The 27,078-nt window shown below is 63.5% G+C and overlaps 1 protein-coding gene across 2 annotated transcripts in view; it reads left to right on the forward strand.

The window, feature by feature from the left end:
• SBF1 (SET binding factor 1) overlaps positions 1 to 27,078 on the forward strand; it is an 84,187-nt gene that overhangs the window by 46,498 nt on the left and 10,611 nt on the right. For both annotated transcript variants that reach the window (XM_080352292.1, XM_080352291.1), the window contains exons 3-25: positions 13 to 150; positions 320 to 448; positions 3,680 to 3,790; positions 7,735 to 7,840; positions 8,583 to 8,715; positions 10,678 to 10,786; positions 11,843 to 11,956; positions 12,494 to 12,571; positions 13,277 to 13,390; positions 16,029 to 16,157; positions 16,347 to 16,445; positions 17,244 to 17,448; positions 17,780 to 17,892; positions 18,352 to 18,501; positions 18,612 to 18,680; positions 19,475 to 19,633; positions 19,814 to 20,073; positions 20,800 to 20,972; positions 21,707 to 21,780; positions 21,880 to 22,075; positions 22,464 to 22,591; positions 23,728 to 23,903; positions 26,749 to 26,888. In XM_080352292.1, coding sequence (XP_080208418.1) covers positions 13 to 150; positions 320 to 448; positions 3,680 to 3,790; positions 7,735 to 7,840; positions 8,583 to 8,715; positions 10,678 to 10,786; positions 11,843 to 11,956; positions 12,494 to 12,571; positions 13,277 to 13,390; positions 16,029 to 16,157; positions 16,347 to 16,445; positions 17,244 to 17,448; positions 17,780 to 17,892; positions 18,352 to 18,501; positions 18,612 to 18,680; positions 19,475 to 19,633; positions 19,814 to 20,073; positions 20,800 to 20,972; positions 21,707 to 21,780; positions 21,880 to 22,075; positions 22,464 to 22,591; positions 23,728 to 23,903; positions 26,749 to 26,888 — 3,103 coding nt within the window. The remainder of the gene's footprint in view (positions 1 to 12; positions 151 to 319; positions 449 to 3,679; positions 3,791 to 7,734; positions 7,841 to 8,582; positions 8,716 to 10,677; positions 10,787 to 11,842; positions 11,957 to 12,493; positions 12,572 to 13,276; positions 13,391 to 16,028; positions 16,158 to 16,346; positions 16,446 to 17,243; positions 17,449 to 17,779; positions 17,893 to 18,351; positions 18,502 to 18,611; positions 18,681 to 19,474; positions 19,634 to 19,813; positions 20,074 to 20,799; positions 20,973 to 21,706; positions 21,781 to 21,879; positions 22,076 to 22,463; positions 22,592 to 23,727; positions 23,904 to 26,748; positions 26,889 to 27,078) is intronic.

Genomic DNA, 27,078 nt, shown 5'->3' on the forward strand with positions numbered 1-27,078 from the left:
CGTGTCTTGCAGTTCTGCCAGCCCAGCGGCTGGCAGCTCTTCACCGAGAGGAACCCCCCCACCTTCTTCGTGGCCGTGCTGACCGACATCAACTCGGAGCGGCATTACTGCGCCTGCTTCACCTTCTGGGAGGCCGTGGAGAGCGCACAGGTACAGGCGCCGGGCGGGCTGGGCGGCGGCGCTGGGCTGCCCTTGGTGTTGGCCGGTGGTTCCTGCTCTCCCCGTGTCGGGGGAACCCCGGCCCCCACGCCAGAGGTTTGGGAGAGGGAGGATCAGCCTGTTTGTGACCCCGGGACCTGGCTGACGTGTGTCTCCCCAGCCTCAGAGCCACCCCAGGAATGGCGAGGAGGAGGAAGAGGAGCCGTCGTCTCCCGTTCAACCCGCGCAGCTCTTTGCTCCCAAGAGCTTGGTGCTGGTGTCGCGGCTGGACCACGCCGAGGTGTTCCGGGTGAGTGTGGAACACGCTGGGGCTGGGGGAGCGGGGAGAGCAACACGAGTGAAGATTTTGCGGTTCTGGGAGCGACCAGGAGCCGCGTCGTGGCTGCCAGGAGCAGGAGCCGCCTGGCACAGCGCCCGTGGGAGAGCCGCCCGGCCCCGTCCCCACCCGGCCCCCCGAGCCGGGTCAGCGGCTGCGCGGTGAACCCGAGTGGCAAACGGGGCCGCGGCAGCTGGCGGCCTCGACCCGGTTTTGTTCACAGCAAACCCGTGGAGAACAGCCCGTTCCTGCCGCAGCGTTTATCTTGGCCATCTCTGTTTTCTTTCCACGCGCTGCATTATGTGGCTGCAGGAGGTGTGTGAGGGTGCGAGCTGCGAGCTGGCGTCTTTACAAACGGCCTCGGTGTGCATTGTGTCCACGGCTCTGCGGGGGGACGCGTGGGCCCCCCCCGGCTGCTCCCCTGGTCCCAGGCGGGCCGGGGGCTCTCCTGAGCGTGCCCGGGCGCTGGGCGCGCAGGAGGCAGCGTTCTCCAGCGGGCCAGCCCGTGTCCTTCCTTTTCCCCTCCCACGGCGACGACGTCGCCTTTGGGCTCCCTTCTGTTCCTGAACCTCATGTTCGCAGCCAGCTCCGTGAATGGGAGCACATGTTGTTCCCTGGGGGCGTTCAGCCGCAGCGGGCTCCAGGCATTAGTAACTGTCAGGGTGGAAATATCACTGTATCACTCTGTTCTGTGTCCTGGAGCCGCTTCAGACAGCAGAAACTTGGGGCCTCGTGGACTCACACCCCAAAGCAGGTCACGGAGGCTGGAGGCGGCTCTGGAGGCGGCTCTGGAGGTACCTGGTCCAGCCCTGCTCAAGCCGGGTGTCCAGGGGATCATCCACTTGGGGTTTGAGTCATTTCCGAGGATGGCGGCTGCACAGCTCGTGGGGAACCGGTGCCAGTGTTCGACCACCCTCCCAGGAAGAAAGCTGGGCTGTTCTGTGGGAAAAGCTGCCTGACATGGGGTCAAGCTGTGTGTGTGGCGTTAAAGAGGTGGCTTAACAGCACAGGTGCATGTGAGTAGAAATGAGCCTGGATCACCAACACATTTCCCTCGTTGCAAACAGTTGATCATGTAGTCGTCCTCACGTCTGGGATGGCCATCGTGGAGCTGGAATGCTCCGAAGCGCAGGAGCTGCTCGTTCTCTCACGCAGAGCGAGGTCGGCCGGGCTGCAGCGGCTGCCGCTGTCCTGCTGGGTCCAGCTGCTGGCTCTGGGGACAGCAGGGGGACATGAGCCAGCGCTGTGCCCGGTGGCCAGTGGTACCTGGGGGGTGAGGAAGAGTGTGGGCAGCAGGTCAGGGAGGTTGTTCCTCCCCCGCTGCTCTGCCCTGGGAGGCCCCATCTGCAGAACTGGGCCCAGTGCTGGGCTCCCCAGTTCCAGAAGGACGAGGAGTCACTGCAGAGAGTCCATGGAGGGACCGCTCATCCTCCCTGGCTGGTTCGTTAGGACACCCAGTCACGTTGCATTGCGCATTTGGCTGCCTGATTTCAGTACTCGGTTGCTTGAATGATTCACCTCAGTGAGTTCTGAGGAACAGACGAGCGACAAGAGCTCTACAGGCCTGTTGATCCGGGCCATTTCTCCCTTAGCTGTGACACAAACCCCAGAATGTCACTGGGTATCCCCAGGAGGTCTCTGAGGATGGAGCTTCTCTTCCCTTCTCCCTTCTCCTTCTCCTTTCTCCTTCTCCCTTCTCCTTCTCCCTTCTCCTTCTCCCTTCTCCCTTCTCCTTCTCCCTTCTCCCTTCTCCCTTCTCCCTTCTCCTTCTCCCTTCTCCCTTCTCCCTTCTCTCTTCTCCCTTCTCCCTTTTCCTTCTCCTTCTCCTTCTCTTTCATGACCTTCTGCCTCACTCCGTTACTCCAGTGAGCAGGAGCTGCCCAGCCCGTTCTCTCCAAAGCCTCTGTGTGGAGCTGGTCTTGCTTCTCAAACAGAGCAGAATGGGCTGTTTCAGTTGGAAGGGCCCTGCGCTGACCGCCCAGCTCGTTGACCAGCAGTTAAGGGTGCTGCGAAGGGCACTGTCCGAGCCAAGCGGGGCCCGGCCTCGGTGGAGCCCTGGGCTCCTTCCCGTCCCTCGCCTGGGGTTTTGGTGAGACTCGATGGGAACACGCAGGGCGCGCGGTGCTCAGGGCGTGCGGGGAAGCCCAGCTGCTCTCAGGCACCTCTGCCCGGGAGGTTTTGAACCCCCTGCTGCTCCTGCTCAGCTCTGGCCCAGGGGCACGTTTGGAATGGCGCTGGTGGCTCGGTGCTGCTGGCTGGCGGCAAACCGAGCACTTGCTGATTATCCTCTCCTGCTGATGAGGAGTCACCGAGGCAGGTCTGGGGGAAGACCTTGAGCACTGGAACCAAGAGGGGGCAAGAGCAGAGTCCTGCACCTGGGCAGGAACAGCCACAGGTTCCAGTGTAAGTTGGGGAATGACCTATTAGAGAGCAGCGTAGGGGAAAGGGACCTGGGGGTCCTGGGGACAGCAGGGTGACCATGAGCCAGCACTGGGCCCTTGTGGCCAGGAAGCCAATGGTACCTGGGGTGGGTTAGAAGGGGGTGGTCAGTAGGTCAGAGAGGTTCTCCTGCCCCTCTGCTCTGCCCTGGGGAGACCACACCTGGAATCTTGTGTCCAGCTGTGGCCCCTCAGTTCCAGCAGGACAGGGAACTGCTGCAGAGAGTCCAGCGCAGCCACCAAGATGCTGCAGGGAGTGGAGCATCTCCCGTGTGAGGAAAGGCTGAGGGAGCTGGGGCTCTGGAGCTGGACAAGAGGACACTGAGGGGGGACTCATTGCTGGGGATCAATATGGAAAGGGGCAGTGTCAGGAGGATGGAGCCAGGCTCTGCTGGTGACAACCAGGGACAGGACAAGGGGCAATGGGTGCAAACTGCAACACAGGAGGTTCCACTGAAAGAGGAGAAGCAACTTGTTGGGGTGAGGGTGTCAGAGCCTGGCCCAGGCTGCCCAGGGGGTTGTGGAGTCTCCTTCTGTGCAGACATTCCAACCCGCCTGGACACCTTCCTGTGTAACCTCATCTGGGTGTTCCTGCTCCATGGGGGGATTGCACTGGATGAGCTTTCCAGGGCCCTTCAACCCCTCACATTGTGTTTCTGTGCAGAGGTGGCTGTCACAGCCTGGTGACAAGCCCTGGGAGCCACTCGTGCAGTGGGGCTCCCCAGCTGCACCCCGGTGCTCAGCTGCGCTGTGCTTCCCTCTCCAGAACAGCCTGGGCTTGATCTACACCATCTATGTGGACGGCCTGAGCGTGTCCCTGGAGAACGTCATCGGGAACCTGCTGACGTGCACCATCCCCATCACCGGGGGAGCGCAGGTGGGTGCCCGGCCCTTCCCCGCCCCCCGCTGCTGCTGCCCCCGAGCGGGGTGTTCGCTGGGCTCTGTCTGGTTCTGCTGCGCAGGGGGAGCTGGGCAGGGCGGTTTGGCCGTGGGCAGAGCCCGGCTCACCGCGGCGCTGCCGGAGGAGCCGCCGCAGGGCACGGCTGCGTGGCTGCGCGGGCAGCGCCTTCCCAAGCGCTTCAGAGTAGAAACAACAGACCTCTTCTGTGCTTTGGAGCCGCTCAGCTCCAGATCCGCTGAGATCTTGCTGCTTCGCTTGGCTGCGGCTTGCCGTGACCGGGCAGCTTGGTCTGGGCCCTCATCCCTCCAGGAGGGAGTGCGGGCTGATTTGACCAGCAGCTGCTTTACGTAGTCACCGGTGGGTTTGTGCAAACAATCGCCACGGTCTCTGATCGCTCCTGCACCGGGGAGGTCCCGCTGCTCCGCTCAGGCCTGTCCCATTGCCCGGGGAGCTGCTCAGGAGCGGTCACGGGCCACTTGTGAGAGTGGGGACGGGTCAGCTCTGGGGACACGGGCCAGGCCAGGCCGGTGTTTGCTGGCTGAGCAGCCTGGAGCTCTGTCCTCACAGCCCTGCGCGGTGCCTGGCGTGGCCTCCGTCTCCCATTGATGGGGCTTGAGGAGCAGCCTCGCGTGTGCGCAGGGCTGGGTCTGTCAGAGAGCCCTCCCGTTGTCCCGCGGAGCCGTGGGTGCCTCCAGCCGGGCCCCGTCCCCTCCTGTGGCCACAGATGGGTGAGGACGGGCTGGTGGAGCTGGCTGGGACATGGCAGGAGCGGAGGGAGCCCAGCTGGATCCTGGGCAGGAGGCAGCAAAACGTCCTGGAGCTGTTCTGCTGCACTAACGCCTGAAGCACAGCCATGGATGGGCGCTTGTCTCCTCCAGTGGCTTCCCCTTCAGCTGAGCTCTGCTTCCCTCGCCAAAACGTACCATCTCCTTCTCTCAGCCAAGTGGAGGATCCTTTGCAGCGCTGGGCAGCAGCACAGGTCCCTGCACACAGAGGTTTCTGCCCCCACCGCAGCCATGACCCTGAACCCATGTCTCTGCGCGGGCTGCTCGCGGGCTCTTTCTGCCCCTTGGGCTGCGTCACGGGCGTCAGAGGGAAAAGAAGAACTTGTCCTGAGGGTGGTGAGAGCCTGGCCCAGGTTCCCAGAGAGGTGGTGGATGAGCCATCCCTGGAGACATCCCAGGCCAGGCTGGACGGGCTCTGAGCACCCTGAGCTGCTGAAGATGTTTCTGCTCGTTGCTCATAATGGTTCCTTCCCACCCAACCCTCCTGTGATTCTGTGAAGGGTTTGGTGCTTCCCCTGATAACCCAGAGCGACCCGCAGCGCTCCCGGTGTTTGCAGGAGCAGGACGGTGCCATCACGTCCCGTCCTCTGGAGCAGAGATCGGGTGCTGCCCGCACCCAGGGCTGTGGCTCCGGGCCGGGTGTCCCAGGTTGCTCTGTCCCAGGCGAGCGCACGAGTGTCCCTGCGGGTCTCCCGGGCCTGTCCCACCGCAGCTGGTCCCTCCCTGGGGCACACGTTCGCGGCAGCGCGGGCCAGGAGAGGCTGTTGGCCGCAGGGCGGCCTCGAGCCGCTGTGCCTCACCAACAGCGCTTTGGGGCGCAGTCGCTGGTCACCTCCCGGCTGTGGCAGGGTGGCTCTGTGCTGTGGGAACAAGCAGTGTGCTCCAGGGAGGACACTTGGGTGGCACTTCCCGCCCCATGCTCTACCTGTTCTCCCGCTGTGTCCCATCGCTCTTTCCCAGTGTCGTAGCTCTTGCTCCTGCCTCATGTATGTGTGTGTGTGCATTTCTCCTCCCCACGGTGCCGGTCCCTGCTTGTCGCTGGCCTCAGCCCGTGTTGTCACTCCCATTGTCCTGCTGTCCCTGTGTGTCTCTAACTGACTGTGCTATCTCTGTCTGTCTCTATCCCAGCCTGACGTGGAGGACGAAGCAGCGGTACGCACACCTTTTCTTTCATTGGGTCTGTCTCCTCGTTAGCCGCTGTGCTTTTATTGTCCCCAAAGGTGGCACGAGGTGCGGCGGCGGGGCCCGGGCACGGCTGCTCAGAGGCACCCGGGGTGTCCGTGTGTCTGCGTGTGGCACAGGGGGCAGTGGGGACGTGTCCCCGGGCCTGGGCAGGGTGGGATCCCGCAGCGCAGCCACCCAGCTGTGCGCTCTGCATCCCCATGAGCGCTGCCCCGGGGCTGTGACAGCACGGTGGCCCCTGCGGGGACAGCTGCTCAGGGTGTCCGTTCTGCTGTGCAGGATGGTGCATTGGGGAGCAGGTTTCTGGTGGTTACAGGGGCCTCGGCTCTTGCGGCTGCGGGGGCTGAGCGGCGAGGGGGTTATGGTGAAACCTGCGATTGCAGAGGAGTCGTCCAGGGAGGGACACGGAGATGCTGAGGGATCTGGAGCATCTTTGTGCCGAGGAAAGGCTGAGAGAGCTGGGGCTGCCGAGTGGAGAAGAGAAGCTGAGAGGGGTGTGATCAGTGATCAATATGTCAGGGTGGTGTCAGGATGGAGCAGACTCTGTTCATGGTGCCCAAGGCCAGGGTGAGGGGCAGCGGGCACAGACTGAAGCACAGGAGGCTCCATGTGAACATGAGCAGCCACTTGTTTGCTGGAGGTGCCAGAGCCTGGCCCAGGCTGCCCAGAGCGGGTGTGGAGTCTCCTACTCTGAGCCATTCCAGCCCCTGGGATCCTGTGTGATCTGCTCCGGGACCCTGCGGGAGCAGGTGGGGCTGGGGACCCGCAGAGCTCCCGCAGCACTAACAGCTGGGGGGCCAGGAGGGTTTTCCCTAGAGAGGTGCAGGAAGAGGAGAAGAGGGGCAGTGATCAGGTCGTTGCAGCCTCTGCAGCCTGGAGACACGGGGGACATCCAGGCTTCCCTGTGCCACTGGGCATGAGCTTAGATCTGAGAAAGTATTGTATTGGAGAAGCAGCAATGAGACTGTGCCCGGTCTGTCTGTCCCAGGAGCCGTCAGGGCCCACACACGGTGCTTGGACCACGGGAGCTGCTGCAGCGCCGGGGCTGCTCCTTTAGCGGCACAGGGGCAGCTCCCCCCGCTGTGGGATCCTGGGGAACCTCATGTGCCACGTTACAGTGCTGGGGACTTGTGCCACTTGGGGCAGTTCTGGGCCCTTCACGCCAAGAAAGGCCTTGAGGTGCTGGAGTGAGTGGAGAGAAGGGAACGGAGCTGGTGAGGGGCTGGAGCACAATGTGATGGAGCGGCTGAGGGACCTGGGGGTTCAGCTGGAGAACAGGAGCTGAGGGGAGACCTTCTGATCTCTGAACTGCCTGAAAGGAGCTTGGAGCCAGGGGGGTCGGGCTCTGCTCCCCAGGAACAAGCGCCAGGAGCAGAGGAAACGGCCTCAAGTTGCCCATGGGAGGCTGAGGTTGGATGTGGGAACAATTTCTCCCCAAAGGGCTGTGGGGCATTGGAACAGGCTGCCCAGGGCAGTGCTGGAGTCACCAGCCCTGGAGGGCTGGACAGACGGACATGAGGTTCTCAGGACATGGGGCAGGGACAGGGTGAGTTGTGGTTGGACTCCATGATCTGGAGGGGCTTTTCCAGCCAACACGATTCTGTGATTGTATCAGCTGTCAAGGAGCTGCCTGTGCTGGCCGGGACCACCGTTTGTTTGGTCAGGTCTTGTTCCTGCGCTCAGCCCTGGCCCCAGCCGAGCACTCGACGTGTGTTGTTGCAGGATGCTCTCACTGCTCATGCTGCAGCAGCTGTGCTGCTGTGCTGTGGCCGGGTACCAGCGGCTGCCGTGATGGGTACAAGGGTTGTGCCGAGGACATGGTCACCCTGTCCCTGTGTACTGGGGGCACTGGGGGTGTCACTGGCTCGGCGAGGTGACTTCCTTCCCCTGGGTGCTTGTGCTCAGCCCTCGCTCATGCAGACACCCAGCGACCGGGTGTGTGTTCTCTTGCAGAGGACGATCTCTCTGGGAGCCGGGGACAGGCAGGTGATCCAGACCCCCATCAATGACTCGCTTCCCGTCAGCAGCTGCAGCGTGGCCCTGCTCTTCCGCCAGCTCGGTGAGACTCGTCCCCGCGCCCCCTCCTCACCGGGGCCGCTGCCCGAGCCGGCTGGCCGGCTGCTGGGCTGGTTCCCTGCACGCCACCTCCCAGCTCAGGGCTCTGCTCCAGCCGCGGCCGCCTCAGATTGAGCCCCCGGCCCCCCTTTGCCTTCCCCAAGAGGGCAGGAGGTGGGCAGCTCTGCCCACCCGCGCACAGGGATGTGGCCACGTCTCACGGGGAGCAGCCTGGGTGGTGGGAGGGGGTGCCTGGAGGAAGGAGGGAGATCCAGGCTGGACATGGGGAAGGAATTGTTGCCCTGAGGGTGGTGAGAGCCTGGCCCAGGTTCCCAGAGAGGTGGTGGATGAACCATCCCTGAGACATCCCAGGCCAGGCTGGACGGGGTCTGAGCACCCTGAGCTGGTGCAGATGTCCCTGCCCATGGCAGGGGGACTGGGGGGCTGGGAAAGGCCCTTCAACACAAACCATCGGGTGATTCTGTGAGGTGCTGCCCTTGCCCTTGTGCCTCCAACTGAAGGACACCTGTGCTCAGCCCAACTGCTGACACCTATCTGACAGGGGGTTCCTTGGGAAGCACATACCTGGGTGACCCCAAAGTGGCTCTCTGGGGGATGTTGAGCTCCTCGGTTGTGCAGAACATGTGGGTGGGGAGTGGGATCCAGCCTGGTGGGGTAATTCGTGGCCTTTGGTGGGAGTGTGGAGGGGAACCCCCATTTCTGAGCACTCTCTCCCCCTCTCCCAGGCATCACCAACGTGCTGTATCTGTTCTGTGCGGCGCTCACCGAGCACAAGATCCTGTTCCTCTCCAGCAGTTACCAGCGGCTCACTGACGCCTGCCGGGCCCTCCTGGCGCTGATGTTCCCTCTCAAGTACAGGTGAGGGAACCCCACGGCTCCCCGAGTCCCCCAGCCCCCGACAGCAGCCTGGAGCTGCTCACTGAGCCCGTCCTGCCCATCCTGCCTGTCCTGCCCGTCCTGCCTGCCCCTTGTCCCATGCCCTCACTGCCTCCTGGTTTCGCAGCCGTGTTCCTGGTAATGAGCTGTGGCTTTGGTGCTACTGGCAAAGGTGCAGGTGGATGAATGCCCGCACGCCTTGGTGGTGCTAAAATCCCCTTTCCTGAAGCCTTTGGTGTGCGCAGCCACGTAATTCCAGAGTGTCCCCAGCAGCTAAGGGCTGTGAACCTTCCGCCCCCGCCTCCCTCCTCCCCAGGGCAAAGCCGGCTCTGGCACTTGGAGCAGGGAGTGAGGCCTTAGCAGTGGCTGTGGCTCTGGGAGCCACCGGCACACACAGTTTCTAGCCACAGTGGCCCTTGGCAGAGGGACACAAGCCTGTCAGGCTATGGCACATGGTCTGATGGTGTGTGGGGGAGATGCCAGAGGTGCTTCTCTATCCAGAATCCATCCCCTTTCCCTTCTCTCAGCTGCGCTGCAGCCTGTGCAGAGCACAGAGCCTCGGTGCACCGTGTCTGCCGGCATCTCCCCATCCCAGCCTGGGTGCACCGTGTCTGCCGGCATCTCTCCATCCCAGCCCTGGTGCACCATGTCTGTCGGCATCTCCCCATCCCAGCCTGAGGGCACCGTGTCTGCCGGCATCTCCACATCCCAGCCCTGGTGCACCGTGTCTACCGGCATCTCCCCATCCCAGCCCTGGTGCACCGTGTCTGCCGGCATCTCCCCGTCCCAGCCCTGGTGCACCGTGTCTGCCGGCATCTCCCCATCCCAGCCCTGGTGCACCGTGTCTGCCGGCATCTCCCCATCCCAGCCTGGGTGCACCGTGTCTGCCGGCATCTCCTCATCCCAGCCCTGGTGCACCGTGTCTGCCGGCATCTCCCCATCCCAGCCTGGGTGCACCGTGTCTGCCGGCATCTCCCCATCCCAGCCTGGGGGCACCGTGTCTGCCGGCATCTCTCCATCCCAGCCCTGGTGCACCGTGTCTGCCGGCATCTCCCCATCCCAGCCTGGGGGCACCGTGTCTGCCGGCATCTCCACATCCCAGCCCTGGTGCACCGTGTCTGCCGGCATCTCCCCATCCCAGCCTGGGTGCACCGTGTCTGCCGGCATCTCCCCATCCCAGCCCTGGTGCACCATGTCTACCGGCATCTCCCCATCCCAGCCCTGGGGCACCGTGTCCCCCAGCAGCCCTGCGTCCCACCCCGGGCACAGAGTCCCACTGAACAGGGATGCTGGATGCTGGGAGCGTTCCAGCAAGTGATGCTGTGAATTCTGCCCACCCTGGAAAGGGACACACACGTACAGGGTTTTTGTTGGGGGCTGGTGGTGGCCAAGCCACCGTGGTGACTCCTGTGGGGCCCCGTCACCCCACTCGCCCCAGTCTCAGGGACCTGGGGACGCTGTGAGTAGCTGGGCCAGGGAGGGGACACTGGTCACAGGCTGGCTATTGCTGGGGCTGTTTGCACGTCTGAGTGAGACGGCAGGGATAGACGGGCCCTTGTTACTGCTGGATCCTGTTGCGCTGTTTCCACACAGCCTTCCGACCCCTGGGCTGCAGAGAGGCTGTTTGTATTCTGCAGAAAGCTTTTTTTGGAGTCAAATGGCTCTGCTGGAAACCCTTCCCTCAGTCAGGCTCGGACTATAGCTCCAGGGCCAGAATGTTCTCACAGTCACTGTCCACGAGCACTGAGAAACTGTGCACAGCTGCAGGACACGTACCGTGTGAGGGCTGAGGGTGTGCGCAGGACGCCAGGCGTCCGGGGACAGTCGCCCTGCAGCGAGACGGGGCTCGGCCACCTGCAGCGATGCTCCGTCTCGGTTGCAGTTTCACGTACGATGCTCCGTCTCGGTTGCAGTTTCACGTACAATGCTCTGTCTCGGTTGCAGTTTCACGTACGTGCCCATCCTGCCCGCGCAGCTGCTGGAGGTCCTGAGCACCCCGACGCCCTTCATCATCGGCGTCCACTCCATCTTCCAGTCGGAGACGCAGGAGCTGGTGAGACGCGTGTGCCGGGGCAGGGGCGGCGCGAGGTGACGCCGGGGCTGTTGCCGGCCGTCTGAGCGGCAGACGTTGTCCAGGGGGTGCCCAGGGCCACGGGCCGAGCACACCAGGCTGGTCAGGCCATGGTGCCGGGGCGGCAGAGCTGGCACAGAACAGCCGGGGTGCACCCGGGATGGGGTTTGGAGCCTTGCTGGCAGCGCGCGTCTGGGGGGCTGCGCTGGCGCTTCAGGCGTCAGTTCAGAAAGTCAATTAAATCAAAACATAATGAATCATGGAATGTCCTGAGCTGGAAGGACCCACAGGATCATCAGTTCCAGCTCCTGTCCCTGCACAGGACAGCCCACAGGTCACCCCGTGTGTCTGAGGACGGTGTCCAGTCTCTTGAACACTGTCAGGTTGGGCCGTGACCCCTCCCTGGGAGCCTGTTCAGTGTCCAGCACCTCTGGGGAAGAACCTTTTCCCCATGTCCCACTGCCCCCCTGGCACATCTGCTGCCGTTCCCTGGGCTCTGTCACTGTCACAGAGCAGAGCTCACCCTGCCCCTCCTGCTCCTGCTGAACCTGCAGCCCATGAGCTCTGCGCTCAGGCTGCTCTGCTCCAGCTGAGCAAACCCAGGGACTGCAGCCGCTGCTCACACGGCTTCCCCTCCAGACCTTCACCAGCTTTTTGGCCCTAAATGAGTGTGATGTGAACTGGAACGGGGTTCGGTGCAGCCCCCCGCTCCCCCTGCTCCGTGCCGTGGTGGTTGGGCAGGACGGGCTCCGTGCCGGGCCAGGCTTTGTGCTCTCCCTGAGAGCTGGGCTGGTGAGGGGCTGCGTGCCACAAAGTCCCTCCTGCCGGGCTGGCCCACCCCGACCTTTGCTGCGGAGCGATGGGATCCCTCAGAGCTGGGATTTGGTGACAGTGGATGGGAGAAAATAACTACCGAGGACTCACAGAGGAGGAGAGGAGAGGAGACTGCCGTTCCCAAACGCGCTGCCCCGCGCCCCGGGGGCTGTGGGAGGGTGTCGGGAGCCCGGCCTCGCCTCACGCCTGTCCTGCCGCTTCCAGCTCGATGTTGTTATCGCAGACCTGGACGGCGGGACGGTGAACGTGCCCGAGTGCGTGCACATCTCCCTGCTCCCTGAGCCGCTGCTCCAGCAGACGCGGGAAGCCCTCTCCATGGTAAGTGCCGCCGCCTGTCCCCGTCCCACGGTGTGAGCACCTCGGGAGAGACGCACAGTCGGACAGGAATGGGGCGCCGGGGGCTCCTCTGGTAGCAGAGGCCCGTGTCTCGCGGTCCCACTCACCCCTCGCAGGACACCCTTCCTGGTCCCGGTGGCCTCTGGCCGTGGCAGTGCCGGGGGGGCTGGTTCTTCCTGCGCTTTCTGGGAACCCAGCGCTGGCTCCCGGCCCATGCGCAGGAAGCAGCTGCGTCCCTGGGGCTTTTTTCTGGCCCCTCGCTTGTTCCTGGAGGTCACTGGCTGCGCAGAGCCGGCCCAGGGCGGCCGTGCCAAACCAACCCTGTACAGCTTGGATTCTGCTCCTTGGCCGTGGCGAGTGGGGGGGCTGGTTCTGCCACAGTCCCACGGTGCTGAGCCCCCAGGTCCCCGCAGGGAGCAGCTCCCCTTCCCCACTGGGGACGCTGCTTCGCCTTTTCCAGCTGTGAGCACAGAGACCCCCCGGCCCGGGCTGAGGGAGCTTCGTGCCTTATCTGTGCAGGTCTTGGACCCCGAGCTGGAGGTGGCGGATCTCGCGTTCCCCCCTTCCACCATTTCTGCCTCTTCTCTCAAAATGCAGGTGAGTGGAGCGGGGAGGAAGGGCAGCCCCTCGCGGAATCACGGAACGTTAGGGGTTGGAAGGGACCTCAGAAGATCATGCAGTCCTGGCCGGACAGCCCGTTCCTTGGGCATGGCGGCACGGTTCCAGGCCTGTGTCCACCTCGGTGCTGCTGAGGGCGAGAGGCAGAGGCGTCAGTGCCGGGACACCGGGCCCTGGCAGCCGCGGGGCCGTCTCAGCCGCCAGCCCGTGGCTGGGGCTGTGGGTTTGCTGCCGTGCTGGAGGCCAACACCGAATGTTTGGGGACTTGAGGGAATCCGGGAGCTGTGAGATCCCATAACCCCGTCAGGGCTGCTGGGGAGGGGGGACACAGCAGGGAACCCCGGCTGCCACGGCCCCTTCTCCCTGGAATCTTTGCCCCGCTCAGCAGACGCTGACCCTGATGTGTTTTGATCCCCTCACCTCTGTGCTGGGCGTGAAGTCATAGAATCACAGAATCATTTTGGTTCGAAGAGACTTTTTAACATCATCGAGTCCAACCATAACCTGAATCTGGGACTAACCCATGTCCCTGTGTGCTGGCTCGGCTGCACCGTCTGCCTGAGCACAATGTGACCGTGCCGTGACCACGCTGTGACCGTGCCGTGACCACGCCGTGACCATGCCGTGACCATGCCGTGACCATGCCGTGACCGTGCTGTGACCGTGCTGTCCTTTTCTTGTCAGGACAAGGAGATCCGCGCTGTCTTCCTCCGCTTGTTTGCACAGCTGCTGCAGGGTTACCGCTGGTGTCTGCACATCATCCGCATCCATCCCGAGCCCGTCATCCGGTTCCACAAGGTGAGGCATCGGCACGGCCCTGGCGTGCGGGGCTGGGGCACCGCGGGCACTGCGGGGCTCTGAGCAGGGGAGGCAGTGCCAGGGAAAACGGTGCTGCTGGAGCGGTGGGAGGTGCGTGAGGAAGAGTGTGGGCAGCAGGTCAGGGAGGTTGTTCCTCCCCCGCTGCTCTGCCCTGGGAGGCCCCATCTGCAGAACTGGGCCCAGTGCTGGGCTCCCCAGTTCCAGAAGGACGAGGAGTCACTGCAGAGAGTCCAGGGAGGGACACGGAGATGCTGAGGGGTCTGGAGCATCTTTGTGCCGAGGAAAGGCTGAGAGAGCTGGGGCTGCCGAGTGGAGACCCTGTGGGAGCAGGTGGCGCTGGGGACCTGCAGAGCTCCCGCAGCACTAACAGCTGGGGGGCTGGTACCTCTCCTGCTCCACTCGTGGGTCGCCCTGCATCCCTTGTTTGTCGTTGACCATCCTGACGTCTGGTGGGTCAGATGGCTCTTCCCTCTTTGTGCCCGTGTGTGTCCAGATGCTGCAGCACAGCTGCTGTCCCGTGTGCTGGCAGTAGCCTCTGGGGCTCACAGAAGGTGTCCCTGTGGCCTGGCCTGGAACTGGGGATTGTCTGAAGATCTGAGGAGAGAGAAAAGGCAGGACCAGGCTTCCCCAGCATGTCTGGAGCATTTGGTGCACCAGAAAGGCTGGCAGGGCAGGGGCAGCAGGGAGAACCTTGGAGTATTTGGGTGTCCATGGAGGAGACCCCATGCAGGAGAATCACAGAATCATGTTGGTTGGAAAAGCCCCTCAAGGTCATGGAGTCCAACCATAACCCACCCTGTCCCTGCCCCATGTCCTGAGAACCTCATGTCCGTCTGTCCAGCCCTCCAGGGCTGGTGACTCCAGCACTGCCCTGGGCAGCCTGTTCCAATGCCCCACAGCCCTTTGGGGAGAAATTGTTCCCACATCCAACCTCAGCCTCCCATGGGCAACTTGAGGCCGTTTCCTCTGCTCCTGGTGCTTGTTCCTGGGGAGCAGAGAAGGCAGCAGGTGGGGAGCGGGGGCAGAGGGACCCGGGCGCTGCAGCTCGGCGTGGCCGCGGCACAGCCAGGTCGCTGGGGACAGGCAGGCAGGAGCTTTGCTGCTGCCCACTCCTGCCCGCTCTGCCTGTCCTGCCACAGGGTCAGGGGGGGACAACACCGTGAACCCCCAGGAGCGTGTGAGCACACCCAGTGTGCACACCCAGCGCTGCTCTCTGATGTTGGAAGTCACGGGCCTGTTCATGAGGGCTTTTTCTAATGCTCAATAAAAGGTTATTCCCAACAAATATTCAGGAGTTCCATAAAATGATAAACATGCAATAAATGTGAGAAAATGCCCTTTCTTAAAGCTGCTGTAAAATGAATGAAGTGTAATGAACTTCCGTTTCACGCAGCCACTGCACGCAGCCACTGCTCGGTCTCAAAATAGCCAGAATTGCACCCACTCGGTTGCTGCAGTCACAGCGACATCTGCGCCTCTCTCACGGTGGGTTTAGGGCCATGGCAGTTGATGGTCCAGGGCTCCAGCACCGAGCCCGTGGCTCCAGCACCAAGCCCAGCACCTCTCGCTCCTTCCTCAGGACGGGGACTGCTCCAGCTGCTCCGCAGGGGGTCAGCGTTGGTGGCTGGAGGTCCACAGTCCCGCTGGGGCTGCAGCTGAGTGTCCCTGCCCAGCACCCTCGTCACATCCTGCTCAGCGAGGGTGTTCGGAGGAGCAGAAGCTGTTCCCCACCGGCTGCGTGATGGGACGAGCTCCCAGCTCATCGGCCAAGAGGAAGGGGCTGCGGGTTTTCTGCCAACACAAGAAACCTGCTGCTTTCTTTGTGGTGCTGGCAGGAGGCTCCTTGAAAGCCGCATTTGGGGAAGAAATGGGATGAACAAGTGTTGTTCAGGATCAGAGAATGGCTTGGGTTGAAAAGACCAGCTCCCCCATCCCCCTGCCATGGGCAGGGACATCTGCACCAGCTCAGGGTGCTCAGAGCCCGTCCAGCCTGGCCTGGGATGTCTCAGGGATGGTTCAGCCACCACCTCTCTGGGAACCTGGGCCAGGCTCTCACCACCCTCAGGGCAACAATTCCTTCCTCATGTCCAGCCTGGATCTCCCTCCTTTAGTTTAAACCATCACCCCTTGTCCTGTCACAACAGCCCCTGCTCAAAAGTCTGTCCCCATCTTTCTTATGGGCCCTTTTCAGTCCGGAAAGGCGGCACTAAGGTCCCTGGAGCTCCTGTTCCCCAGCTGAACAGCCCAGCTCTCTCACCTGTCCCCAGCAGAGCTGTTCCAGCCTCGGGTCACTCCTGGGGCTGCTCTGGCCCCTCAGGTCCCTGTCACAGCTGCCAGCGGAATCCTGTGGCCGCTGTGTCCCTGTTTGCACCGGGGCGGGTGCAGAAGCTCCTCGCTGGCCGCTGCGCGTCCCTGCTGCACACGTGTCTCTGCCGCGGGCCAGAGCTGCAGGTTTCTGTACAAATCCTGTCCCTGCACTTGCGCAGGACGGGGAAGGAGGTGCCGCGGTGCCACTGCTGCGCGGGCGCTGTCCCTCGCTGCGGTAACGGTGTCACCTGCACTGCCGGGTCAGCAGGACGCCGGACGTTGCTGCTGACAGTCTGCTCCCCCCTTGCAGGCAGCCTTCCTGGGGCAGCGGGGGCTGACGGAGGACGACTTCCTCACCAAGGTGCTGGAGGGGATGGCGTTCGCCGGCTTCGTGACCGAGCGGGGGGCCCCGTACCGCTCCATTGACCTGTTTGATGAGGTGAGCGACCGTTTGGCAGCCGTCCCCCCATCCTGCTGTCCCTTTGCTCTGCTGAGCTCTCCTGTCCCCGCGAGGGACGGAGCCAGGGACCTGCTGTGACGCTGTGTTGTGCCTGGGGGAGCAGCTGGGGTATGGGAGGGTGGCCGGATCCTGCCCAGCTGCTCCTCTCAGCCGACTGTTCTCCCCCAGCTCGTGGCTTACGAAGTGAAGCGGATGCGTGCCGAGGAGGGGAACAAGCAGAAAATACTGCGACACATCAAGGAGCTGGCGGAGAAGCTGTACAAAAACGTGAGTGCTGGGGGACCACGGGCGGGATGGGGAAGCTCTGGTTGGAGCTGATGCTCGTGGTGCACGATCCCATCCCACCCACGCTGCTGGATGCGGTGGGGCACCTGCTGATGGTCCAGAAAGTGTCTGGGCTGGCGTGAGCTGCTCCCAGGAGCAGGATTCATAGAAGCACAGAATCACAGATGGTTTGGGCTGAAGGGACCTTCCAGCCCCCCCATCCTCCTGCCATGGGCAGGGACATCTGCAGCAGCTCAGGGTGCTCAGAGCCCGTCCAGCCTGGCCTGGGATGTCTCAGGGATGGTTCAGCCACCACCTCTCTGGGAACCTGGGCCAGGCTCTCACCACCCTCAGGGCAACAATTCCTCCTCATGTCTGGCCTGAATCTCCCTCCTTTAGTTTAAACCATCACCCCTTGTCCTGTCACAACAGGCCCTGCTCAAAAGTCTGTCCCCATCTTTCTTATGGGCCCCTTTTAAGTCCAGAAAGGCTGCACTAAGGTCTCCTTGGAGCTCCTGTTCTCCAGCTGAACAGCCCAGCTCTCAGCCTGTCCCCAGCAGAGCTGTTCAGCCCTCAGATCATTTTCATGGCCTCCTCTGGCCCATCTCCCAGTCCTCGTGGCTCCTGGGAGCGCATTGTGCCGGCGCTGCTCCCGGGCAGCCCGCGGGGCTGCGGGTTGCGGGGGCTGTAGGTACGGGCTGGGGGAGAGTTGGCCCTTGGAGCAGCAGCGGTTGCTGCGGGACACGGCTGGGAGAGCACGCGTGGTGGCCTGAGACTGAGCGCAACCTCCTGCCGCTCCAGGAGAACCCGTACCCTGCGGTGACGATGCACAAGGTGCAGAAGCCCACAGAAGGCTGTCACCTGCGCCTCCACCAGAAGCCTTTTCCCCGTCTGGATGAGGGGATGGTGCAGTGGATCATCGACCAGGCCACCGCCAAGCTGCAGACGGCTCCTCCGGCTGTGAAGGCGGAGAAGAAATGCATGGTGCCATCGGGACCCCCCATCGGTACGTGTGCCCTGCGGTGGGAAACGCTGCTGGGGGAGCTTTACCATGGTGGTGCTGGCTCCTTCTCACATCCCAGGGTCCCGCGTGAGCAAAGTGTGGGTCGTGCTGCTGTCCTGGAGAAGCAGCAGCTCTGTCTCCATGAGCTTCTGCCCCTTGGGCTGCTTATTGCTCCCTGGAGCCCACCAGCCAGCACAAGGGGATGGCTGGAGCCCCCGAAGTGTCCTTCCTTCCAGCATGAGCTCCTGGAGCCCCGAGCCCTGCCCCCGCGGAGCGTGGGGGGGACACCCGTCTGTCCTGCCCTGGCTGAACTGACAGGCGCTTGTCTCCCCAGCTGCCATCATGGAGCGCAACGGCAACGCCCTGGCCAACAGCGCCCGGCGCCTGGAGGTCGTCAGGAACTGCATCTCCTACGTCTTCGAGAACAAGATGTTAGAAGCCAAAAAGGTGAGGGGGGTACTGAGGAGCTGGTGGTTTGGGGGAAGAGCAGGGGGTTGCTCTGCTGCTGGGACAGGCTGGAGGGGACACCCCGCCATGTCCTGGTCTGTGCTCACCAGCTCCGTTCTCACCTGTTCACGTGTTTGCTGTTTCTCCTTGTGTGTCCCCGGGCTTTTGGCTGGTGGCCCTGCCGTGCCAGTTTAGCACTATTCCTGCACCTCCCGCTGCCCCTCGGGATCTGTCCCGCGGAGGTGACCAGGCCGGGGGCCTCCCCGGGACCCGCGGGGCTCAGCTGCAGCTGCCCAGCCGGGGCTTTGCGCTGGTTTGCCCTGTCCTGTGAACGCCCTGGGGTCAGCCAGCACGTGTAGTCCCCGCTGCACCCCCTCGTTGGGCCGCCCTCGCCATCTGGCCAGAGCTCCGCGGGGCCGTCCGTGTTGTTCCGCGCGTGACGTCCCCTGTCCCCGGCAGCTGTTCCCCGCGGTGCTGCGCGCCATGAAGGGCCGGGCGGCGCGGCACTGCCTGACCCAGGAGCTGAACCTGCACGTGCAGCAGAACCGGGCCGTGCTGGACCACCAGCAGTTTGACTTCATCATCCGCATGATGAACTGCTGCCTGCAGGTAGGAGGGGCCGGGGCATCCCTTGGGAAGGAGCGTGTCCCCGCGTGGGACCGCAGCGGGTTTTGGGGTGTTGTGGTGGATCCTCCCGTGACCTCCGCTCCCTTCCGCAGGACTGCACGGCCATGGATGAGCACGGGATCGCAGCCGCGCTCCTGCCGCTGGTCACCGCCTTCTGCCGAGTGAGTCCCCACACCGTCCCCACCCCCTGTATGGCCCTCGCCAACTCGGAGCTCCCTGGAGGCCACAGAGAGCAGCGGCTGAGAGCCGGCACAGTGGCCAGGCTGGGGCAGGTTGTCCCCTTGGTGCTCCTCAGAGTGACGGGGTCCTGCCCGGTAGCCCCCAGCCCTGGCAGCGCGGCCAGACTGGCTGTGCTGCTCTCTGGGATCTCCAGGTGGCTGGGGGAAGCGTGAGGTTGTTCAGCCTGTAGAAGAGAATCTCTGGGGAGACCTTAGTGCAGCCTTTCTGGACTTAAAAGGGGCCCATAAGAAAGATGGGGACAGACTTTTGAGCAGGGCCTGTTGTGACAGGACAAGGGGTGATGGTTTAAACTAAAGGAGGGAGATTCAGGCCGGACATGAGGAAGGAATTGTTGCCCTGAGGGTGGTGAGAGCCTGGCCCAGGTTCCCAGAGAGAGGGTGGCTGAACCATCCCTGAGACATCCCAGGCCAGGCTGGACGGGCTCTGAGCACCCTGAGCTGGTGCAGATGTCCCTGCCCATGGGAGGGGGGCTGGGGGGGCTGGGAAGGTCCCTTCAACACAAACTGTCTGTGGTTCTGTGATCCAGTGAGGCCCCGTGGGGCTCTGGTGGGTGCTGGACAAGGAACGGTGCAGGAGCTCTGGTGCCAGGTCCCTCCTCCCTGCCCCAGGGAACGTTGCCTTTCCCAGCAGGAGGCCAGAGCGAGGACTGACGGGAGGGGAGAGCTTGGCTCAGAGCCACGTGTGTCTGAAACTCTTCCACCTTCTGCTTCCTCAGAAACTGAGCCCGGGCATCACGCAGTTCGCCTACAGCTGCGTGCAGGAGCACGTGGTGTGGACCAACATCCAATTCTGGGAGGCCATGTTCTACTGCGACGTGCAGAACCACATCCGAGCCTTGTACCTGGACAACAACGAGGAGAACCACACGGACGAGGTGAGGAGGTGGCAGGGCCGTCCCTGGGGAGCTCTGCCCAAGCAGCTCTCCCCGAAGGTCCATGGGCTGATAAAGGAGCTGAACCGCGCAGCTGGTGCTGGGAGGTGCCTGTGGAACAGCGGGGTGAAGGCTGGTGGCCTCCTGCTCACGCAGACTGACATCTCCCTCACGCTCCTTCAGGAGAGCACGGAGGGCCCCCAGGAAGCCAAGTCTGCCCTGGAGATTGCGTCGGAGCAGCTGAGGCTCTGGCCCACCATGAGCCGAGAGAAGCAGCAGGAGCTGATCCAGAAGGAGGAGAGCACGGTGTTCAGCCAGGCCATCCACTACGCCAACCGCATGAGCTACCTGCTGCTGCCGCTGGACACCAGCAAGAACCGCCTGCTCCGCAGCTCGGGGCTGGGGGACGTGGAGAGCGTCAGCAACAGCTTCGTCACCAACAGGTGAGCGCGGCTCTGCGGGGCTGGGACACAGGATAGAGAGGAGATAAAGCTGCTGGAGGGTGTCCAGGGGAGGCCATGAAGTCAGTGAAGGTTTGGAGGGGAAGCCGTGTGAGCAGCGGCTGCAGTCCCTGGGTTTGCTCAGCTGGAGCAGAGCAGCCTGAGCGCAGAGCTCATGGGCTGCAGGTTCCTCAGCAGGAGCAGGAGGGGCAGGGTGAGCTCTGCTCTGGGACAGGGACAGAGCCCAGGGAGCGGCAGCAGATGTGCCGGGGGGGCAGTGGGACATGGGGACAAGGTTCTTCCCCAGAGGTGCTGGACACTGAACAGGCTCCCAGGGAGGGGTCACGGCCCAACCTGACAGTGTTCAAGAGACTGGACACCGTCCTCAGACACACGGGGTGACCTGTGGGCTGTCCTGTGCAGGGACAGGAGCTGGAACTGATGATCCTGTGGGTCCTTCCAGCCCAGGACGTTCTGTGAGGGCTGGAACCCTTGCTAGCGCTGTGCCACAGGGACACCAGAGCAACCTGAACTGGGGACAGGAGCTCCTGGTACCCAGGTGTCCAGCTGCCCTCAGGACCAATGCAGGTGGTAGTACCAGGGGTGTCTTATGTCAAGAGTAGAAGCTCCTCTGGGTTCATACCAAGAGTGGAAACTCCCCCGGGCTCTGCTGGGATGGGACACAGCTCAGAGGTGTTCTGGGCTGACGTCCCTGCTCCTGTGCGGCAGCATCGCGGGCAGCGTGGCGGAGAGCTATGACACAGAAAGCGGCTTTGAGGATGCCGAGAGCTCCGATGTGGCCAACTACGTGGTGCGATTCATCAACCGCTTTGTGGACAAAGTCTGCACGGAGAGCGGAGTCACCAACGAGCACCTCAAGGGGCTGCATGTCATGATCCCTGGTAGGACACGTTGTGCCAGCGTTGGGGTGTGGGTGGCCGTGGGATCTCTCTGGGGATCCTTAGGGATCAGCTCGGGGGCTGCTCAGGAGGAGGTTGGGAAGGAAGCGGTGGGAATGCCAGGAGAAGGTGCACACAGTGCTGCGGGACGGGTTAGCGCCTGATGGGCAGCGTGTGGGACAGGGCTTTGCTTGTGCTGTCTAACTTCACATTCCCCCTGCACTGGGACCTGGGGAGGCCAAACCGCCAATCCTGGGGGCGGCTCTGGGCCTCTCACGCCAAGAAAGGCCTTGAGGTGCTGGAGCGAGTAGAGAGAAGGGAACGGAGCTGGTGAGGGGCTGGAGCACAATGTGATGGAGCGGCTGAGGGACCTGGGGGTTCAGCTGGAGAACAGGAGCTGAGGGGAGACCTTCTGATCTCTGACCTGCCTGAAAGGAGCTTGGAGCCAGGGGGGTCGGGCTCTGCTCCCCAGGAACAAGCGCCAGGAGCAGAGGAAACGGCCTCAAGTTGCGCCAGGGGAGGTTGAGGTTGGATGTGAGAACAATTTCTTCCCCAAAGGGCTGTGGGGCATTGGAACAGGCTGCCCAGGGCAGTGCTGGAGTCACCAGCCCTGGAGGGCTGGACAGACGGACATGAGGTTCTCAGGACATGGGGCAGGGACAGGACTGGGGAAACAGTTGGACTCGGTGATCTGGAGAGTCTCTTCCAACCAAAATGACTCTGTCATTTGTCTGCAGACATTGTGCAGATGCACATAGAGACGCTGGATGCCGTGCACAGGGAGAGCAAGCGGCTTCCTCCCATCCAGAAGGTATGGACGTGCCCGTGGCAGCCGGGGAGGCTCTGGTGCTGTGTGGGGTCCCTGCCGCGGGCGGCACGGGCCTCAACCTCCTCTTGTCCCTCCCCGTAGCCAAAGCTGCTGCGCCCCAACCTGCTGGTGGGTGAGGAGTGTGTGATGGAAGGGCTGCGCGTGTACCTCATGCCTGACGGGCGGGAAGAAGCTGCCGGAGGGAATATCGGGGGTCCCCCCCTCCTCCCCGCCGAAGGAGCCATCTTCCTCACCACGTACCGCATCATCTTCAAAGGCACTCCCACTGACCCTCTGGGTGAGCGGCTGGTGTGCGTGTGTCCCCTCTCCGCAGGGCGGGGGGTTCCTGGGAGGGTGGTGGCCGGAGCAGGACTTGGTGACAGTGGCTGCAGCCTTGGGGAGTGACCAGCACTGGGCTGCGCTGGGGCTGCTGCAGCCACCACGAGCTTGGTGGTTGTTCCCAGTGCTACAGAAGGGGAGGCTGCTCTCCCTCTGCACCTTTGGTAGATGATGAAGTACTCGTGCCTGTCCCAGCTGTCACCTACAAGTCACCATGGGCTGGCTGGAGCATGTCCAGCCTGTTCCTGGCCACCTCCTCCCGCGGGCTCTCTCTGGTGGTGGCCACCGAGGTGGTCTGGCTGAGCCCCAGCAGGACGTGCCTGACCTGTCCCCATGCTTGTCCCCAGTGGGGGAGCAGGTGGTGATCCGGTCCTTCCCCATCGCCTCACTGACCAAAGAGAAGAAGATCAACGTCCAGGCGCAGGTGGATCAGTTCATCCAGGAGGGCTTGCAGCTGCGCTCCTGCACATTCCAGGTGAGATGCCCGGCGCTGGGGCTGCTCCTTTGCCTTGAGGAGCACGCTGGTGGTGGGACCCAGCGGGTACGTGGCCGTGGCTGCCACCGTCACCCAGGCTGCCATGGTTTGGGGGCGATTCTCCTGGGGGGACCAAAGGCAACCTGTGCAGCAGGGGACAGTGGACCCCAGGAGACAGGGCTGGAGGCCCCTTGCAGAGGAAGGAACAAGCTGTGGTCTGGAGGATTGTGTTGAAGGGACCTTCCCAGCCCTCAAGTCCCCCTGCCATGGGCAGGGACATCTGCACCAGCTCAGGGTGCTCAGAGCCCGTCCAGCCTGGCCTGGGATGTCTCAGGGATGGTTCAGCCACCACCTCTCTGGGAACCTGGGCCAGGCTCTCACCATCCTCATGGGGAAGAATTTCTTCCTTAGATCTGATCTAAATCTCTCCTCTTTCAGTTTGAAGCCACTCTCCCTTGTCCTGTCACTCCTTGCCCTTGTCAAAGTCCCTCTCCGGCTTTCCTGTAGGTCCCTTTAGGTACCAGAGGCTGCTCTCAGGTCTCCCGGAGCTTCTCTCCCCCATTTGAACAGCCCAGCTCTCAGCCTGTCCCACAGCAGAGCAGCTCCGGTCGCAGTCCTGCTGTACGCAGGAGCACGGTCCTTCTCATTATCTGGAGGCTCCTTTCCAACCGCTCCAGTGTCGGCTGGAGCCCGAGGGGCTGAGACGTCCCCACGTGTCACCCTGGGGGCTGGTTCTGCAAAACCTTGTAGCAGGTTTTGGGGAGAGAAATACAGCAGAGAGAGGTGTCAATGTGAGCGGGTATTAAGCATTTTACATCCTTGAGAGACGTGTGGGGATGGAGCAGCGCTGGGAGGAGAGCACCTAGAGCACCACCTGCTCCCTCCTGCCCGTCGTGTCACTCGGAGCCGCAGTGGCCGGGCTCTGGGACATCGCAGTGCCTGCAGTACGGAGCTGTGCCCAGGAGGAAGGAGCTTGGGTGGAGGAGCTGGCACGCAGGGACAGGGCAGCCTGTGCACGGTGCTGTCCCTGCTCCCAACCAGGACCTCAGCTCTGCCCTGTGCCGTGGGGAGAGCCCATCCCCATCCCCTGGCCCAGCCGTGACCGCCCCGTCAGGCTGTCCCTGCTGTCCCCGCAGCTGCTGAAGATCGCCTTTGACGAGGAGGTGGCTTCGGACAGCGCCGAGATCTTCAGGAAGCACCTGCACAAGCTGCGCTACCCCCAGCACGTGCGCGGCACCTTCGCCTTCACCGTGGGCCAGTCCCCCAAGCAAGCCATGCAGCCCAAAGCCAAGGAGAAGAACCCGTCGCTCAGGTACCATGGGGAACAGCCCTGGGAGGCACTTGACCTTTCTGGCACCGCGGGGCTCCTCTTCCCCCTTGACAGCGAGCGGTGGAGTGGGGGACACCGGGACACGCTGGGGCACAGGCTCCTGGGCAGGAGGTGGGGGTCCCTGAGCCCCCCTGGCTCAGACCTCTCCTTGTGTGAGATCTCCTTTTAGTTTTGGGAGGGGACGTGCTGCAGGGCCAGACACAGCTTCCGAACCCCCTGCTGAAACTTCAAAGACGGGTGTTGGCTCCCGTGGTGTCCCCTGCCCCTGCCAAACCAGCGCAGGGCCGAGGCGGCAGCTCATGGGAGAGGTTCACAGAACCCCAGAGCCCCGGCCCCCCAGCTGTTAGTGCTGCGGGAGCTCTGCGGGTCCCCAGCCCCACCTGCTCCCGCAGGGTCCCAGAGCAGATCACACAGGATCCCAGGGCTGGAATGGCTCACAGAAGGAGACTCCACACCCGCTCTGGGCAGCCTGGGCCAGGCTCTGGCACCTCCAGCAAACAAGTGGCTGCTCATGTTCACATGGAGCCTCCTGTGCTTCAGTCTGTGCCCGCTGCCCCTCACCCTGGCCTTGGGCACCATGAACAGAGTCTGCTCCATCCTGACACCACCCTGCAGATGTTTATCGGCACGAGCAGCTCCAGCGGGCAGGCGGGCGGGCTGTGCCGTGCCGGGGGCCGCGGGGAAGCTGTGGTGCTGGCCTGGCCAGACCCTGCTGTGCGCTCGGGGTCGGCGATGCTGTGGCGCTGCGCTGGCTGCTGGTGCTTGCTGTGCCCCGACTGAGCGTCTCTCCGTGTGTTTGTGACTCAGCTCCCAGCAGGTCACCGATATCTTCCAGGGCCTGACAGTGGGGGTCATGTCCCTCGGGCACCTTGGCCATTCAACCACGTAAGATGCCTTCAGCCTGGGCGGGGGCTTGTGCGGTGGCGTTGGCGCAGCTGCGGCCGTCACCGCTGCCGGGGCGGCTGCTCACCGGCTCTGCATGCGCGGGTGCCGGGCTGTCACCGGGGCGCTGGGCTGTCACCAGGGTGCCCGTGCCGGGCTGCAGGCGGCTGGGCCGGTTTGGGGTGCGGGTTCTCAGCACCACAGCACTGCAGGTGGGTGATGCCGGTGCTCCGCGGCACTCCGTGGAGCCCAGGGCGTGCCGAGGGAGCTGTGCCAGTCCCGCCAACCTCCAGAGAGCCTGGAGCTGCCGGGCCCAGCTCCGGCCTGGGGCGCTCGCAGAATCTGTCCCACCTTGCGAGATGTGCTCTGTCACCCCCTCCACGTCTGCTCTTAGTGCCACACAGCGTCTGCAGAACTTGTTCCCTCGGGTAGAATGTCCCCCCGTTCCCAGTCTCAGACCTGGGCGTTTGCTCTCAGGGTCTGTTCTCCCTCGGTCCCAACGCTCTCCCTCCCCTGGTGAATGTAGGGAGCGGTTGGATTTTCTCACCATCTGCTTTGCAAAGCAGAACAAGCCACCTCCTGGGCTCGCTGTCCCCATCCTGGTATGGGGAATTCCTAAAAATCTCTGTCAGTGTAGCTGTTCTCCTGGCTTGGCCGCGGCCCTCTCCCGGCTGCTCTGTCTCCCACGTCTCCTCGGTTTGTTCCCCGTGGAGCCCGGGCTCACCGGGGCGCTGACGGGTGATGTGCTACGTGCGGGTGGCTGTTCCTGCCCCAGCAATTCTGCTCTCCGCAGCTCCATCCTGCGCAGCCTGTTCTGCCTGTTCATTCTGTGATAATCCCCTGTGGGTTTTGGACGGTCCCTTCCCCGTGTTCCCTGGGCTGCCCTGTCCCTTACCCGGCATCGGGCAGGTCCCCTCTGTCCGGGGAGCAGCCACCCCGTGTCCGGCCAGCCTGGCAGCATCCCTGCAGGGTGGCTCCCTGGTCCCTGCAGTGGGTCCCTGGTCCCTGTAGTGGATCCCTGGTCCCTGTGATGGCTCTGTGGTCTCTGTGGTGGATCCTCGGTCCCTGCAGTGGCTCTCTAGTCCCTGTGGTGGCTCCCTGGTCCCTGCATTGTGGCTCCCTGATCCCTGCGGTGGCTCCCTGGTCCCTGCATTGTGGCTCCCTGGTCCCTGCAGTGGGTCCCTGGTCCCTGCAGTGGATCCCTGGTCCTTGCGATGGCTCCATGGTCTCTGTGGTGGATCCTTGGTCCCTGCAGTGGCTCCCTGGTCCCCGTGGTGGCTCCCTGGTCCCTGCAGTGGCTCCCTGGTCCCCGTGATGGCTCCCTGGTCCCTGCAGTGGATCCCTGGTCTCTGCAGTGGATCCCTGGTCCCTGCGATGGATCTCTGGTCCCTGCAGTGTGGGTCCCTGGTCCCTGCAGTGTGGGTCCCTGGTCCCTGCAGTGTCGGTCCCTGGTCCCTGCGGTGGCTCCCTGGTCCCTGCAGTGGCTCCCTGGTCCCTGCAGTGACCCAGAGCCCACCTCTTTCAGGGACATGCCTGTGGGAGCCCTGATGCGGAGGCGATGGCGTTAGAGCCCAGGACAAGGCTGCTGTCCCCTCAGGTCGGGAGGGGACCCCTGGGTGCCCCTCCAGCCTCCCGGTGCCCCCAGGGAGGGCAGGTGCTGTGGGCTCGGTGCCCTCCTGCAGCCCAGGAGCCACCTCCTCCTGCTGGGGAGGCCGCAGGTGACATCTCTCCTGCGGTGACAGTGGCTTTGACCCTGCGCCTGCAGCCGGTGGTGGGGACGCTCCTGTCTCTGCTTCACTCTGGGTGTGACGGACTCTCGGTGTCTCTGACCCTCAGGGGCTGCTCTGCTGGCCGGGCTGTGGCCACCAGAGGTGCTGTGGCCACCAGAGGTGATGTGGCCACCAGAGGTGGTGTCCCCAGCCCTCAACCGCTGCTCTGCTTCCAGGACACTCTCCAAAAACCTGGTGAAAAACGCCAAGAAAACCATCGGCCGGCAGTACGTGACGCGAAAGAAATACACACCGCCCATGTGGGAGCAGCGGAGCAGCCAGCACTTCCCGGAGGACAACGAGGACGAGATCTCAGGTTGGGAGCACCCCGAATGGGGGCAGGAGCCGTGGGGAGCAGGGACAGAAGCCGTGGGGAGCAGGGACAGGAGCCGTGGGGAGCAGGGACAGGAGCCGTGGGGAGCAGGGACAGGAGCCGTGGGGAGCAGGGACAGGAGCCGTGGGGAGCAGGGACAGGAGCCGTGGGGAGCAGGGACAGGAGCCGTGGG

This window comes from Nesoenas mayeri (assembly GCF_963082525.1).
Source record: "Nesoenas mayeri genome assembly, chromosome: 1".
In the NCBI taxonomy this organism is placed as follows: Eukaryota; Metazoa; Chordata; class Aves; order Columbiformes; family Columbidae; genus Nesoenas; species Nesoenas mayeri.